Below are 16,851 nucleotides of genomic sequence, written 5' to 3'. Positions count from 1 at the left end.
AAAGCCTTCAAAGCAGGTGAGCTTGGAAAAGCCACATGGAAAAGATCAACAGGAAACCCTTTGTGTGCTCTTCAAAACTAGAACGGCTCTCGATACTAGAGCTCACATTTTGGTATGGGTAATAATTAAAATTAACAGTGAAATATAATATAAAATTAAAAGTTTGATTGCTTGTTTTATGAGCCGCAGGTTTCTGGGAAGAGCTGACAACACTGATAAGAGTCGCCTCTCAATAAAGGTTTTTGTCAGCTAAAATATTGCATTGGAAAATAAATCAGCAAGAAAAAATATTTTATAATAAATCAGAGAATGAAATCCATTCAGCTTCATCGAATCAGTAGAAGTCAATAGAAATCCGATAACTTGGAATAAAACATTAATAAATTGTATAAAAAATTACTAATGGGACTCATTAGATTTTTGTGGGATTGGTTTAGAAGAACAGACGAAGACCTTAGACTTAGACCTTAAGCAGAAACCAAGAGGCAGCGATTGACTATCTGGCGAAGGAGATGGATAAGACGCAGACGAGAAGAACGAAGCGTAAGATGATCGCAGAGTGTAAGAGAAGAGTTGACGACGATAAGACGTGCTCTTGAGGAGCAAATAGAGCAGAGTAACTTAATCATAAGTTAATTAAGAAATATGAACTTTACTATAATACGCTGGAAGACGAGGTTCTGGAAAATCAAAACTTCAGCTTATCTTCATAGCTGCAATGTTATAAGACTCGGACTCAGGACTGCAAAGCGGTTATTCCCAACTCAAGAATGAAGATCGGCGGAGCTGTTATTACGCTGCTCTCTTGGTGCATTGGGCTTGGTAATGGACAGTCAGCTATATCATTCCTGGAGCCGAACTGTGGCATTTCGCTGACAGAATCTCGTAATGCAAGAACGAGGATTGTTGGTGGTAAGGTGGCAGATATGTTCGGAAACCCATGGATGGCCCTGATTAAAAGCGATGTCATGTGTGGGGGTACACTCATCACAAGTAGTAAGTTATTTCCACTCAAAACAAACTAAAGATTAATATAAAAACACTTTTAAAACTTACAGAATTTGTGCTTACTGCTGCACATTGCAAAAGCAACAGGCCCACGTGAGCATCTTTGCATATAAACTTATTAAAACAGAATTTTAATGGTCATTTTTACAGTGTAGCATACCTTGGAGAGTTTGATACGACGACCGTCATTGATTGCTCTCCAAAGGAATGCATGCCAAATGCCATTGCAATTTCTGTCGATGCTCAAATCACTCATCCCAGCTTCGTGAATTACCTGGAAAATGACATCGCGCTGTTTCGACTGGCCAGGAAGGTTCAGTACTCCGGTAAGAACCTCAAAGATCCCGTAAAGACCTCTCAACTCATTCGCTTTTCCTTAGACTACGTCAAGCCAATCTGTCTGCTGACCAACTACAACCCACTGCCCCAAATCAGATACCTAACTGCCACAGGATGGGGTGTAACCGAGTACGGAGCATTGAGCAGCGTTTTAAGGACCACCACCTTGACTCAAGTAGATCGATCGCGATGCTCCGCCTTATTTAGAAGGGTGGGTATGTCGCACATCTGTGCCGGAGGCTCTGCTAGCCATATTTGCCACGGCGACTCCGGTGGTCCAGTTTCGGCCACTTTCAGGTACAACGGTACAAACAGGGTCACTCAGGTCGGGATAACCAGCTATGGGCAGGTGAAGTGCAGAACGGTATCGGTGTCTACCAATGTCATGCACTACATGAGGTGGATCGTGGACACTGTGAGAGTGGAAGAAGCAAGACTAACAACCACTAAACGGGCACCAAAGAGGGTTTCTAAAGTACATATAAGATTTCCAGGGAAGAGTAAAAGCTAAAGTCTTCGATTGAGTAATAAAAGTATTGCAATTGGAAAATTGAAATTAAAAATGATAAATATAAATAAATTCTTGTATTAAACACTTATAAGTACTGTAATCGAGGAGAAGTATGTGAGGAAAAATTTGCATCTGTCTGTAGGAACGCAGAGATATTGCTAGCTGAAGGAGATATAAAGTTTATATTAAACATGCAGTTTCTAGAGATGCTTAAGGTTGATTTTGTCTGCCATCAAACTACCACAAATCCCGAAAAATTGGCTTGCTTATTTGTAAAGAAATGAGTAAAAACTTAGGGAAGAAGTATTTATCAGTAATTTGATGTTAGTTCGTTTTCTAGCAAGTCTGTTAGTTTTAACAAGTAAAATAAAGAATAATATAAAAAGTGCCAAGAGAGTTTACAGAGAATAAAGATTTCTTACTTGTTCTCTCTAGATTGCAATATTGACATGAATTTCTGGGAATTCAATGTCTGTGTCAGCTCCTCCTTATCGTCAACGACGGGAAGGCAAGTGCATAAAAGCCCAGACTCCGCTTTGGGAATCTGTTATTCCGGACATAATCATGCACATAGCCACATCTCTTATTATTCTGCTCTTTTGGGTTGATCTCGGACATGCAACTATATCCCTACTGGAACCCAATTGCGGAGTTTCCCTAGCAGGATCGCGTGTGAGCACCAGGATAATCCACGGAGAGGTGGCAGAGATACACCGAAACCCTTGGATGGTTCATATAGATAGTGAAACCACTGCATGTGGCGGTTCCCTGATAACAAGCCGTAAGTATACCAAAATAATCTGAATTAAGGTAGAAAATAATCAAAGGCGTGAACAGGTTTTGTTCTTACTGCTGCACATTGCCAGTCGAGGGGCCGTACGTGAGTATTTTTGAAAAAGAAACCCGGAAGATTGAATCAATAATTCCCCCCCTTATAGAGTGGCATATCTTGGAGAGTTTAATATATTAACCCGGAGGGATTGCACGAGACAGGGTTGCATACCCAATGCCATTGGAATTCCCGTGGATGCTCAAATACCTCATCCCAGAAATGTGAATCTTAACAATGACATAGCTCTGTTTCGCCTGGCCAGGAGGGTTCAGTACACAGGTAGGAAATCTCATAACTTCTGTACAGATCTCTTAACTTCCTTACTCCCCGTAGACTACATCAAGCCGATCTGCCTGCCGACCAACTACAATCCTTTGTCCCAAATCCGACACTTTACTGCCGTCGGCTGGGGTGAGACCGAACGGGGAATCAATAGCAACGTCTTAAAGACCACCACCTTAACGCAAGTGGATCGCTCGTATTGCTCAGCTCTGTATGGCAGAATAGATATGTCTCAAATTTGTGCCGGAGACCGCTCTAACCATGTCTGCCGCGGTGATTCTGGGTCTCCAATCTCCGCCGTAATAAAGATAAACGGGGTAAATCGCGTCGTCCAGGCTGGACTTGTCAGCTATGGAGATTACGCCTGCAGGCAATTCTCGGTGTTCAGCAATGTGATGTTCCACATGAACTGGATTGTGGATGTCGTCCGACGCGACGGAAGTCGAACAAATGGAAATAGTAATCGGATTCCCAATAATAATAGGCGTAGGCAAGGTTGATTTTTTCAGATCAGCATTCCTAAGAAAAAGTAAAAACACTTTTCCCTGCCCTTCTTATCAGTGCAGTGCAAACGAGGAATATTCTTATCTTTGGATTCTGAATGATCAGGGAATTATAGAAAGTTATAGATATTGCTATAAAGATTAAAGAAGAAGGGTTAAAAATCTTAATTATATTCAAATTATTAAAGCAACCAGATTGCCTGAACTTAGATTAAAGAAAGTTTAGGTCTGGTCATGATTTCGCTGTTCCACTTTATCAGTTCGCGCCCTCTCTTTCTCCGTCACTCTTCCCATCTCCGTCGCACCCAGACGACAGCGTCTGTCACTTGTTGTCGCTGTCAATTAAACGTAATCCCTTCGGCAGAGTTAAAATCCGCTCGTCTTTGTGCATTTGCGAGCTCGTGTCAGAAGTCAAACTAATTTTCGACCTTTCGTCTTTGCTCCTTCGGCTTTCATCGCCTTTCATCGTCCGAAAATAAGTTTACTGGGCACAAATAACGCTCATTAGCCGTAATGAGTTATAGTTGGACTACAATCCACATCGGACGCCAAACACTCTTTAGCGGCAATTATGCTGGGCGGGGGGAGCTTTGCTTTTTTATGGCCCTGCTAGTCATAAAGTTTTGAGCTATAAATACTTTGGCCAAGGGCCTTTAAATGGCGAAAGGGTGTGGGCCTGGATGGAGATGGAAATGGAGATGGGGGAGTTGGTGTGCCGGCTTAGGAGACCGCAAATTGTTTGACATTTGGCACTGGGCCCCCAAGAATCCTTTCCTGAAACCGAGTAACCCTCTATAACTCCCAGCCTGGTTGCTGTTGCCGTTGTGTTATTGTCACTTGCCAGCGGCAGTCCTGTGTTATTCTATCCAAGTTTTCCATCACACAACAAGGGCGAACTTTCGTTGTTAATTCGTGCAAGTTTCGGGCAAGTATTTACGTGCTTCGCCAAGAAACAGACACAGCAACCGAAAGAGAGGGGTCTATGGGCCTGGAAAGAGAGGGCTAGAGTTACTAGCAGGCCGGCTGCTGTGAAAGTTTTGTATGTTAATGGCATAGTTTAGGCAAAATGTTTTTACTGACGCCTGCCACCCGACTCGACTCCCCTCCTCTTAACTCCATCTCACACTGTTCCACAATGTATATCCACATCCTGAAAATTTTCGAAATCCTCTGCCTCGCCCGGCTCACATTTCCCGACCAAAATTAACTTTCACTCGCCACATCAGCCCCTCATCGCTCACTTAATGTGCCATTGGCCACGTTAAGTGACTTTCTTATGCCGGTTGTAAAATTTCCTCTTTATATGGGACCATATGGATCCTGTGTTTGCCACCACCCATGTTTTCGGTGCACTCGAAGAACAATTACCAGAGAGTTGGTGCTTAAACTGGAAAATAACAAGTTGCCTTAGTCCAAAGATAACTTAAAAAAGATTTCTTAAGCCTTTGCTAATTTCAATATTACATCAAGCAATGCCTGTTGCTGTACAAATAAAAGAACTTCGATTGAAATATTTGTAACTTATTTATTGAAGGAAAACTTTTAAACAGTTTCTCCAAGTGCCAGATAAAACTTGCGCCAACATAGCTGTGGTTAAATATGCCAGGACTAAGAAAGCTTGTAATTTACTTGAGTACACCGCGCTGCAGATGTCCTTTTGGCCCTTACCACGGTCGCATGTGGCTGTTGGCCAAGTTAAGCCATTGGCAAAACTTTCACCGAGATAGTTTGAGACATTTTTCTTTTGATTTACTTGGGAAATTTGAAACTTCTTGGCCTGCTCACTCGAATGTGGAAACTATTAATTTCGACTCGATGCCACTGGATGTTTGGATTTACTTTTAGCCGGTTTCCCCTTCCATCCCTCCTCCTGTGATTATTGCTAATTAAATCTAAAGACGGCAAACCAATAGAAACTGAGGTGAGGGGTAACCTTTTACTTGGCCGCACCTGTTGGGTTCTGTGGTTCTTCAGTTCGTCGAGCGCTTCGAGTGGCCCACGTACGTAACCACTTGATGCTCGAGGATACAGCACTGCTCAATCTCATCGGCATGGGCATCTTAGGTCCCGGCTTCATCCTTCGGCTACTTGTGGCTGTCACAGCAACGAAGGCAGCAGCCACTTGCCGTTGCAACCGTATTAACATTCTGCTTAGCAACAAATTACATTCGGCCGGGGAATGTGGCCAATGAGCCACTTCAGCTGAGTGTTTTCCACTGAGAGAAAATTATGGGAGATTTACTGAGAAAAGGTATCAAGGTAGGTGAGGGTAAAGATAAAATATATTATCGGCTATGCCACTCAAATTCTCAATCTTTCTTCCAGTGCTTTCTGTTGGCCAACTTGCTTAAAGCATCCACCCCAAGTGCAGTGGAGTTTTGAAGTAACCGCTTTCCCGACTTGCAGATTCAAGCAGTCGGAGCTGGGGGAAAACGACGAGCACGGGAAATGATGATGGCGATGACGAGGTCCTCTCACGAAATGAGCAGAGTGACCAAACACAATTTCCGGATGAGGGCGAACAGCTGAGTCTGCTTAATGTACAAAGATTGAGTGCGGCAAACTTAAACAACACGGCTTTAGCAGTTTGAGTTGTTGTTTGTTTTGATTAAAAATTAAGCATGTCCTGGCGAGGAATAGGAACGGGGAACGTGGGCAGGGGGCTGGGGGCAGGGACCTGCAGTACGTGCTCCGCTTGGGGAATTAGGCGGCAAACAGAAGTAAATGCGTTCCGTAATAAATTCAAATCAACTTCGGATGCCAGGCTACATGGTCATCAAATCGATTGGAACACCAACTCATATACCCACATACATACTTTATAGCAATCCCGGGGTGCTCTTTAGTTTTTGCCAGCTATAAATTTTAGCTGCTGGGTCCCTTTTCGGCTTCCGTTTTACAATGTTCACTTTGCAGATCCAACACGGACTTTGTGCCGACTTAAGCGCATTACTCGGACTCCGGCTGCGACTCTGGTGGCCGTTCTTGGGCATGGGTCTGGGACTGGGACTGGGACTGGGACTGGGACTGGGATTCGAATGGAAGGCAAAGTCTCTTAATGTCTTATCGCTTGTGCAAATAAATAAGCGGCCAATGGGCAACGGGCAATGGCATTCGGCTCAAGTCTTGTTATCCTGGTTGAGCAATTGATTCGTCCGTTAACTGTCTTATGCAAATTTCGTTGAGTGATTCAATTAGCAAGCGTCCAGTTGGGCACACGTGGCGTATGCTTAATAAACTAGGGCCTAGGACAAGATGAGAATCACCCAAGGGAAAAAAATCAATTGAAGTAATCGAGATAGGTATATCTTTTTTTGTCTTGTTCAGCTTTCGTCAATTTCCGTTGCCTTCTTCTTGAAATCGGCAACGGAAGCTGCGAGGCCGCCATTTTGTATGCAAACACGGCAAATGGCTTCCGGCTGCAAATGCCATTGATTAGGTCCTTAGAGAAACGGTGATTGCACTTATCGGAGAAAGGAAAGTGACAATGGAAATTAAAGTAATTTTTACCTTAAATTAGTTTACAAATAAGAAAACAACTTAAGAAAGTTCATTTTTAAAACCCAAACTTTTACTTCCTCATCCGTATAATGATGGTAAACAGGGAATAGGCACCTTTTAGCGTTGAAAAGAAGGTGTCCAGGTGGATTCTCATCATGCCACCAGCCACGGCAGTGCTCTTCTTCAAGGACTGCTCCACGAACAGCATCATTTTCCGCTTGAAGCTCCTGCCTTGAGTGTGCCAGTTGCAGCTGAAAGCCGCGTAGTGGAGCCGTCCAAACCAGTATTCGTTGTCAGTGCCGAAATAGCAGGATGGAAAGATCTGCAGGGGCATGGCCAGGGAGTAGAAGATGAAGTACATCCGAGCCATGGGCTCACTGACGAAGAACACCAAGCCCGCAATGCCGATGCAGACATTCAAGGCGGTCACCGTGAACTGAATTAGCATGGGTAGGGAAATGAAGGCCTCAACACGCCGGAAGAGTCTGGAAAACCAAAGTTAGATTGAATAATAAATCAAATTAAGAGGAGAACCCACTCTAGAATATGTTTGTGATCGGTGATGCACTCCTCCAGTTCCTTTTCCGCATTCTTTGATGGATCCACTCCCACCCCCTCAAATCTCTGGTAGAGCATTTTAATGTGGGAGGAGATCAGGCACAGTACCACCGCCGGAAAGCAGTCGCTCACATAGTTTTGCAGCAGTTGGAAGGAGATGCCAGCGATCTGATAAAAGTTCGCTATGTAGTAGTTCCTGGTGGAATGGAGCCAGTCGAAGGGGAACCAGGCAGGGTACATCAGACCCCTCTGCTCCTTGAACAGAAAGGACAGCTCGGCGAACAGGGCGCAGGGCATGTAGATGCCGATAAAGATGTACAGAACGTTCCGCAGCTGCACCCGCACCTGTCCGTAGATGCCACGTTGTTCCGGGCCCACGACTCGCTCATCCAGAAGCCTCAAAAGCCTCTCCATTTCCAGGACGTCCTTGATGTTATAGGCATACAGCAGGCATTTCACCGAGCAGGCTGTGCAGGTGGCAAAGGTCGTCAGGTTGAGGATATCTTCGGTGAGGGTTTGGTTTCGAAAGAGGGACATTCCCAGGTGGAGGGGATAGCAGAGGGTCACAAACAGATTCATCACTATACTGTAGGCGATGTAGAGGTTCCTCCAGGACTGGACTCGAAGTTGGGCCACTCCCAGGACTCGCCAGGCAGTCCAATGGCTCTTGAAAAACTCCAGACTGTCGACTGTTACTTCTTTCATGGCTCCTTCCTTTGTTTTAAGGTTTAAGCTGTGAGTCTCCTAACTTAAATACCATTTTCTGATGGCTCAATTGGTGTGATTGCCCAATTATGTAATTAAGCTTGCGTGGTCACTGTAATTAGGAAATTTGACTATTGTGGCCACCTGCCTATGAACTATGGCTTCCCATTTAAGCTTTGGATAGGTCCGGCTACTACAATTAGCTATCATAAAATACCGAAATGTAGAAAATTTCCATCCATTTTAAGCAAATTGAAAAGCTGAAATTTAAAGGAAAGTTCCCTCCTCTCACATCCTTGGCTCGTATCCCATATCACAGTACCTGCCAAAGGGGATAAACATTTGAATGTGATACATGTAAATACCATTTCCAGGTGAAATGCAAAAGTTTCTCGGCATCCCGGACTTTGTTCTGCAAACAATCTGCACTCCATGCTGACTCGAACAATGGCAACTAAAATGCGGAATTATGCATGTCACAGTTTCAGGTGAGCAGTTTGGCAAAGCTCCCATTGCGATGCCGCTTTTATAATTAATAAAACCGACACATAAATCTCTATTCTCATTTGGCTCATTTTGCATTGCCATGGCCGTGGCTATTGCTGCTTTTGTCAGCGGTTTTTGTCGCTCAAAATTCGTGCTAAAAAGTATGCTACAGAATTTATGGCCCACTCGCTGTCAATTTTGCCATTTTACAAGCGAACATGCGAATTTATGGCGCATTAAATTATTCGCTTCGTAAAAATTTCAACGCTACTGGAGCCGGGGACTTACTTGATATTTCCACATGGTGCATGCAATTAGCATGTCCAGACGCAGGCGAGCAAAAAACATGTTGCCATATTGTTGACAGCCCCATAAATTGTTGCATGCACGTCGAAATGGCAGCGGGCCAAACAAACACAGTTACAAAATCCGGAAAGCGGGGCCAATTCGGGGAAAGTGCGGCTAACAGCCATCGCAAATATGTGCGCGCAGAGCATTTAGATGCATCGCAGCCTGCCGTTCGAGGACAATCTAAGGTCTTAATTGTTGCATTTTTACACAAAATTCCCAGCGACATTGTCACACAGTGTCTCCCATTTATTGTATGCAAAATCCGTCCCCTCCGTCGCCTCGTTGCTCCAGAAATGCTTCCATGTCCGGATTGTGGATGCCATAACCCAATTACAGAGTGTGCCGCAAGTTGCCGGCCGGATGAAAATGTCGTTCAATGTTGAGCTCAGTGCATTGAATACGTGCGCCCCATGTTGCAAGTTAAGCACAATTACACAGCGCTGAAGCTGAGGGGGAATCACGTTATTTAGGGTCCATTAGACGAAAATATGGAACTAAGATGGGCAACATTTTGGTAAAGTCAACGTGGACGGGTTCTAGTTAATGAATTATATTAAATGTGTTAAGTTAATTAAGCTTGGAATGTTCTAACACAAAATATGAAGTGTGTCTTTGTTAGTGTTTCTTATTAAATATTAACTTAACTTAAAAAGTACCTCAAAATTTGCTAGTTTTTTCATTTTACAAAGAAAACTTTAATGGCTTCCTTAAGTAAGAGGTATTTTTATGAATTATAATATTTCTATGTTAAATTTTTGCTTAAAAAAGTTGTTAATTGCGTAATAATTAACACTTTTGCTAAGGGGGAACTCTATAAAATTCTCATTTTACAACAAATTTAAGTTTACCCACCTGGGTTTCAAATTTTTGCACCCCCGAAACTAAAAGCCAATTTGGTTGCCCCGCCATAAAGCAGGATGTGCAACTTGCATACAACATTAGCTGCTCCCATGAAATGGGGAATATTTAGGGGAGCATCTTTTTCCAGCGCCAGAGATCGCGGCCCAGCTGCTGTCAGCAAATGAGAACGACAACAATGTAATTATCATAATTAAAAGGCAGCCCCAGTCACCGAAAAACCAACCATCCACGTGCCCGCCGAGCCAAAAAAAAAACTACGTCGACCGGTCACGGCGGTCATGAATTTCCTATTAACAGCCGTTCCCAGTGAGAAAAACAGCGACCAAGATTCATGAGGGAGATGGGGTTGGTTGGAGAGGGTCTAATAGGGCGACGGGGTGGCAGCTGCATAATTGGGCCAGGTCGCTAATTGTAAAACGGTGCGCATTAATTGCGTCTGCAGCGTTGCGCATTTTGCGGTTCCTATTCCCCTTCCCCATCTACATCCCTCCCAGAACCCAGAAGCCAGAGCTCAGAACCATCCTCCCTCCACGGGGACCACAAATTGCGATGATGAAACTCTTATGCAATTGCTCCCCATTTATGAAAGATGCGGTACGTGTTGCTCGTGGGGCGGATGCAGCTGCATCCGCAGTGCATTCTTATCAGCGCTTCTTATCAGTGCCTTTCCGAACCGCCGAACCCACCACACTGGAAAGCCGGACACTCGCAAACAGCTGAGTCAGGAGGCTCCTCTTCGTTGCGCATGCCCAGGACTTGGAGAGGAAAACATCGCAGTGTGGTTAAGACTATAAATTAAATTGAATTCTAATCACTTTTTGTATTTTTTAAGCTTAAGAATAGAAATGTTAATCGAGATTTAAATATTGATTTTTCTTTTTATATTTTTAGTAATTTTTTGTTAAAGTTTTAATGAATTCAACTTTTTCCTGTTCAATTTCTAGCTTTTCTCAAAAGGTTAAGAAATATTTCAGACTTTGATTTAAAATTTAAAGTTGTTTTTCCTCGTAAAAAGAAAAATACAACTTACATCTTCGAAGAGCTCGTTAAAGTTAAACCGAAGTTGCATGCAACAGTTTACTTTCAGTTGCCAAGGCTTGGCTTATCAAAGCCGCGAAGCCGCCGCTTCCAGTCTAATCAGAAACATCGCTGGAAGGTTGTCAAGAGAGGACTACAGAGAGCGAGAGCGGGCCCTAACCTGCCTCAATAGCGGCTTTCACTTTCTCCGCCGCCAAGTGGATGCTCTGGTCCACAGACCCACAATGGATGCTTCGGCTGACATCGTCGTTTGGTTTCGTTTCGGGGCGTGGTGAGTTCGCGTGCGGACGAAGCCGACTTTCAGGCTGGAGTTCCGATGGCCGCCACCGGACTTCAGTTCGTTCTGAAACGCGTCGCGACGTGGTTATGTGTCCAACGAGATAGTCCCAGAAAATACTTTAAAAACTATTCCGAATCCATCGAGCCAAAGATCGCGAAGTGAAGTGGTGAAGTGATCAAGAAGATGTCTGACAAGTCTGTAAAAACAGCAATGAGAGCTTAAAAACATAAAGTTAAAACTTAAAATTAAATACATTAATAAATTAATATTTGAAAGTGCAATTAACCCTTTAGGTAGGTAAGGATAGCAGACTGAAAAACACAAATAAAATGAAAATAATCCTTTTCATCCATCCATCTCTTAATAAAACTCGTCGAAGTCGACAGCATCGGTTAACTGAACCAAAAAAACTGTTTCTTACCCTGCATAACATTTAAATTATAAAACAAAAATTGGTATTGTAAGTTTCATGCTGTTTCATGCCAGCCATTGGGGCGTATACGTAATGCCATTGTCCGAACGACAGCTTACGCAAATCTCATTCAGTTTGTCTCAATTGTGCGCCTGCATCTGCGTGCATTCGGAAAGCGGTTAAGAACTTAAATTCCCGGACATATGTTGTGGATTCAAGCCAAAAAATAAACACACACACACAGGTTATAAATAAGCAGACAAAAATGGAAAAAAGAATCATCTGCACTCAGTGAACTCGGAAAAAGTCCTCAGTCAGAGTCCTCTGTCAGAGGATTTAATGGCCACACGAGGCTGCTGCCCAAGTGAAAGTAAATAGAAAATTTCATTATTTTCCACTGGGAGATTATATATCCAGAGTGAAAAAACAGCAGAGTGGGTGCAGAACACACCTACAGGCCTGCAAGTCAATTAATTAGGAGAAGGCCGCAAGTCCATATGGAGAATTCCGAATGGAGGCCCAGCGATATCATTCATACGCCGTGTGTGCGCTGCCAGGCCAAGTGTGAAATTGTATTTCCACATTTACTTTGACTCGGAACCAGGCCAAAGTCCATGGTCCAGACTTCTTCTTTCTCTCTGGCAAATTAATTAAACTCCTTTGTTTGGTTCGAAAATTCCGGGTAGCAATTAACTCGGCGCCATTTCGCCAAATGAAGAAATTATGCTTCTTTGATGTCAGCACATTTCTCTTTCTGTTCAGACTTAGACTTACTAGCCGACGACCTTATCCCAGTTAATTGCCATCCACCAACCACCAGCGACTCAAATCCGTAGCTTCTGTTTCAGGTCATTGTTTTAATTTGGGGCATTTACCTGCACGCTCTTAGCCGGTGTTTACTTTCACTTACCCTTGCCATCTATCCATTCTGTCCATTCTGTCCATTTAACTTTGCATACAAATGGGCCAACTGGGCGCTTCTGCTTTATGAATGCAAATTTGCCCAGCCTCCTGCTGATGCCTGCAGTTTGCCATTGACCCATGCTGGGAGGGATGCTGATCCTGTGGCTGTGGCCCTGCCTGTGGTGTCACTGTCAGTTTCAGTTACTTATTTGCATACAGTCGGAGAAATCTGGATGAAGGGGTTTCTTTCGAGAGGGGGATCAATATTCTAAGGGGGTTGACTTAGATAAATATTAAAAATAGATATGGTTTATAGGGTTACTTCTTTCTTGACTCCCTTTTCCTTTTTATTAGATTAACAAGTTTTTTACTTCCTTTTATTTGCTTGTTTAAGAAAAGTTATTTATCCCCCACTTTCTCCCAGTGTGTCCTTGCCCACAATAGCAACAAGGTACAGAAAAACGGCGGCAAATAGTTAAACCCCACGTTGCTGCTGTTTTGCCTTCCACTTACCCGCCGTTTACTTTGCGAAGTCCTTTTTTTAAGGCTCTTCTAAAACTTAACAGATATTCCAGAGCCAGGCGCGGACTTCCCAGCGACGGATTTAATGTAAATAAGAAGGCGGCTGCGAGGGAAAGCCGGATGAAAGTATGGCTTGAAAGCAGCTACACGTGTTTGGGCTCAAATGTCAAATTGAGAATCGTTTAAAGAGAGCTTCCTTCCTTCCCACACTTGCTCTCAGATATTTTTGGGCGGGTTGTTGTGGCTTCCCACGTTATCCTGGTTGGTCAATCGGTGAATGAGCTTGCATAATTTCAGAGACAACTTCTTAATCCACCTTTCAGCAATGTAATTACATAGGCAGTGGGCACATTGAGAACAATTTCGTTAGGCGGGCACTTCCAAACGGAATTTGTAAGGCGAATGGAACAAATTAAATCAGCTTTTGTTCTGCCAGTGCATGTGTGTGTTTATTTTATTATCATTTCGACTAAGCCCTTAATTCATTTGACCATTAACACGAGCTACGCAAATGTAATTAAAAATTGAATAACCAAAACAAAAAAAAAATTGTTTGATTACATTTAAGCTGGAAGGTCATAAGAATAGCCAAAGCTTTCTGGCAGTTTTCGTCACTCTTTTAAGCCTGAGTGTGGGCATCCAACTTCTGTGCTTTGCAAAGCCCAGCAAATCGGCTTAAAGGCTCGGATTTAATGTGGAAAATTATTAATTATGCACCGGGAATGCGGACCAATGTGTGTATTCCCTAATTCTACTCCAAGGTTAGCCTTAACTCCAATACAAAGTCACCGAGGCGGGAATTTATAACTTTGTTGCATACTTTGTGGCGCTGACATAAACTTTCGCTGGTCCAGTGTTTGAGTTTCCTATTTGACATGCCATCAATTAATTAAGGACAACAGCGTTCACAGCTCTTTGCTAGGGGGAAATAGAAAACCTCGGCCAATCAATCTAATTGACCGACCCACAAACAGGCAGACTCAATTATGGTAAAAGAGGGAAAAAGGTTGATCTTTTAGTGGGCTCCCTTGTCACGCCCAGTCGTTTAACTATTTAGTCGTTTTTCACATTAAATTAGTTATGATTGTGGCGTGTTAAGCACTAATTAAACTCGCCCGATTTGCGGTGCGGCCGAAACAAATCAATTATTTAAGCAATTTTAAATGCACGCACCCTGCCTTGATTGACGGCCTGTTAAAATCACGCCCTCGAAACGCCTACTCATTAATGGCCATAGATTCTGATGGTTTACCCAGCTTTGAGTTCCGATTGGGGGTCAACAAGGTAAAAGGTTATTTGCTCTCCAGCTTTGATTGAGTGCCCTTTGGCCAAATGCTTGTTTATCGGTTAAGGCCAGGCCTGACAAAGGCATATCAACTTAGGGATTTAATATTCCACGAAATCAGAGAAACTCTAAGGAAGTTTTTATGTTTGTTTGATTGCTTATATGGATTATGGGTTGCAATATATACTATTTAATATTTAAATTTATGATTTTTTAATGAACTCTTCATCTTCGCAATGTCTTCCCTCTTCGTCACTTAGGAAATACCAAAAAAGGTTCTCGTTCTCGATTTCAAGGCCCCATGAGTGCTTTTCCTTTGGCGGTCAGTAAACGAAACGAATGACAGAATAATTGCCATCGAATGCCAAAGTTGAGTTACAATCTGGGCGAACGGCTTTTCCTGCCAGTCCATTCTGCGGGTTTTCCCTGCTGTCCCTGCAGATGATTTGTGCCTTTCTTTCAGCACTTTTCTTTTCTATATTTTTTGCTATTCTTTTTGTTTTTCTAGCCCCAGGCAGCAGGTGCTTTGAGCCGAGGTTTCTTTTGCCTGTCCGTGATTGAAACGCTTGCAAATGGCAACAATTGCGGCGGTTCTCTAAATAACAAATGGCCAGAAGACGGAGCACGCAGAGGACGGGGCAAGTTTTATGGCCCGCCTCCCAGGACGTCTTCCCTGCAACTTGTTTGGCCAAGTGTCGTTTCCAAGTTTTCCCTCTAGTTTCGACTTCGGAGCTTCATTTCTGGTCGTAGTCCTGGCTCTGGTTCTGGTTGAGCGGTAAGGGTTGCCCGGCTGTCCTGTAAAAGTGAATTATGGCGACAGTTGTCAGCGGAACTTTTAAGCTGCCTACGGAGCAGAGACAAAGGATGCACTCCGCTGGGGACATGGACATGGAAATGGGATTCGGCATTGGGAAACTTCCCTGGCAAGCATATCATTTGTCAGGCCCCAAGACCCACGGAACTTCCTTCTGCTTCTGCGATTGAAGCTCAAACTTCAGCAACAGTCAAGTGTCAAGGTTGACGGCTGAATGCACACTTTGGGGCAAGGACACGTTCGCGAAAATCGTCCTCTTAAATTGTCATCTGTATGTGACCCACACTGGCTTTTCGCCCCACCTCCCATCTTTGTCCTGGTCTACAGGACAATGCCATGGAGGCTGCTGGCGGAGGAGCAAAGACAAGCATTTCACCGTCACTTGACTGACAAGTCGTGCGTGTGGGCGTGGTCGCAGTGAAACTGCCACCGCCCCTCTTTACCCCTAACTTTCCCTGCTACTCACCACTTTGCACTCGGTTATTTTAGTACACACACGCTGGCCTCTGCAAACAGGTTGGGTATGCTGGCATTTCGCTGGGAGGGCAATCAGCAGATGCCAGGAGATTCGCTAAATAACTATGGAGAACGCGGAAAACGTATGTGGAAAAACAGATATGTAGAAAAATAATATTCCTGATAATGAGGGACCAGGAAAATACCGCAGGAAAAACAAGAAGATGGAAGGAAAAATAACATTTCGCTTTTAAAACCAACAATAACTGGATTAATATTCTGATGAGATGTGCATAAATTTACTTTGAATTATCAATTTGAAGTTTTGTTAGTTTAAATATTAGATTGATGATTAAAAATTCCGGCTTCCTGAGTGATTTAAAGAGTGAAATGTGGGACATTCATCTAAGCCAAAGCAAATACAATTCACTCTGCTTTGATAACATTTTATTCAGCCATAAATCATTGATTAGGAAGATGTCAACAAAATATGTTAAAGTAAAGGCTTAAGGCCTTAACTAATTTCATATATATTAGATATCCCCTAGTCGAACCCTAAACTACATTCCTCGGAATACCTCCTCGTCTTACGTGGGCATATGTGTGTGTGGGCTTGTGTGCTTAAGCACAGAAACAGACATACACACCCACACTCATGTATTCCAATGGCATTGTGAGGATACGAGTATCCTTTCGCCGTGCTGCCTGTATTATTTAATGACGCCATTGTCGTCATTCCAGCCCGGTCTGTCCTGCGTCGAGTTGATGCGTTGATTGCTGCCTCACTTGTTCGCCGCTTTTATTAATTTACGAGCTGCGATAAATGCGAAACCGAATGGAAATGACCCTTGGCCCGGGCCCAGAAGGGGGTGGAGGTGGTACCTTTGATCTAGATAGAAGTGCATAAAGCGAAAGTTATGTAACAGATGGAGATGAAGATACAGAGCCCATAAACATGGCCATTCAGGGATTCACTTGGCTCTCCAGCTGGCATTAACCTGCTGGCTCCTTGCACGTGTGCGTCAGTCCATCAGGCCATCAGTCCGCCAGTCCATCTGCGCCTTTCACTCTTTACAGTAGACAGGCGCAGAGAGGCGCTCCACGTTCAAGGTCCTTTCAAATTGATTGACACGGGCAGAAAATTAAAACAGGTTCGCCGTGGTACTCGGCTTTAAGTTTATGCTGTTATTCTGGGGACCAAAAA

The 16,851-nt window shown here is 43.6% G+C and overlaps 4 protein-coding genes across 4 annotated transcripts in view; 3 read left to right on the top strand and 1 right to left on the bottom strand.

The window, feature by feature from the left end:
* The first annotated feature begins 465 nt into the window (after window positions 1–465).
* LOC108108991 (serine protease grass-like) lies at window positions 466–2,395 on the top strand. The gene is made up of 5 exons (XM_017217249.1): window positions 466–996; window positions 1,059–1,101; window positions 1,159–1,334; window positions 1,389–1,558; window positions 2,294–2,395. The coding sequence occupies exons 1-5, from the start codon at window positions 771–773 to the stop codon at window positions 2,309–2,311; spliced, it is 633 nt and encodes a 210-aa protein (XP_017072738.1). The 5' UTR covers window positions 466–770; the 3' UTR covers window positions 2,312–2,395.
* Window positions 2,396–2,422: 27 nt separating this feature from the next.
* Window positions 2,423–3,472, top strand: LOC108108860 (melanization protease 1-like). The gene is made up of 4 exons (XM_017217077.1): window positions 2,423–2,639; window positions 2,696–2,738; window positions 2,797–2,969; window positions 3,024–3,472. The coding sequence occupies exons 1-4, from the start codon at window positions 2,423–2,425 to the stop codon at window positions 3,470–3,472; spliced, it is 882 nt and encodes a 293-aa protein (XP_017072566.1).
* A 3,574-nt stretch (window positions 3,473–7,046) lies between these two features.
* LOC108109021 (odorant receptor 59a) lies at window positions 7,047–8,239 on the bottom strand. The gene is made up of 2 exons (XM_017217294.1): window positions 7,515–8,239; window positions 7,047–7,461 (listed from the first exon to the last, which is right to left on the bottom strand). The coding sequence occupies exons 1-2, from the start codon at window positions 8,237–8,239 to the stop codon at window positions 7,047–7,049; spliced, it is 1,140 nt and encodes a 379-aa protein (XP_017072783.1).
* A 3,096-nt stretch (window positions 8,240–11,335) lies between these two features.
* Window positions 11,336–16,851, top strand: part of LOC108109230 — a 49,818-nt gene continuing 44,302 nt past the window's right edge. The window contains exon 1 of the mRNA XM_017217703.2: window positions 11,336–11,548. The gene's annotated coding sequence lies outside the window, so the exon portion shown is untranslated. The remainder of the gene's footprint in view (window positions 11,549–16,851) is intronic.

Source organism: Drosophila eugracilis, unplaced genomic scaffold (assembly GCF_018153835.1).
Source record: "Drosophila eugracilis isolate 14026-0451.02 unplaced genomic scaffold, ASM1815383v1 contig_1765, whole genome shotgun sequence".
Classification (NCBI taxonomy): Eukaryota; Metazoa; Arthropoda; class Insecta; order Diptera; family Drosophilidae; genus Drosophila; species Drosophila eugracilis.
This window is presented reverse-complemented; position numbering and strand designations above follow the sequence as displayed.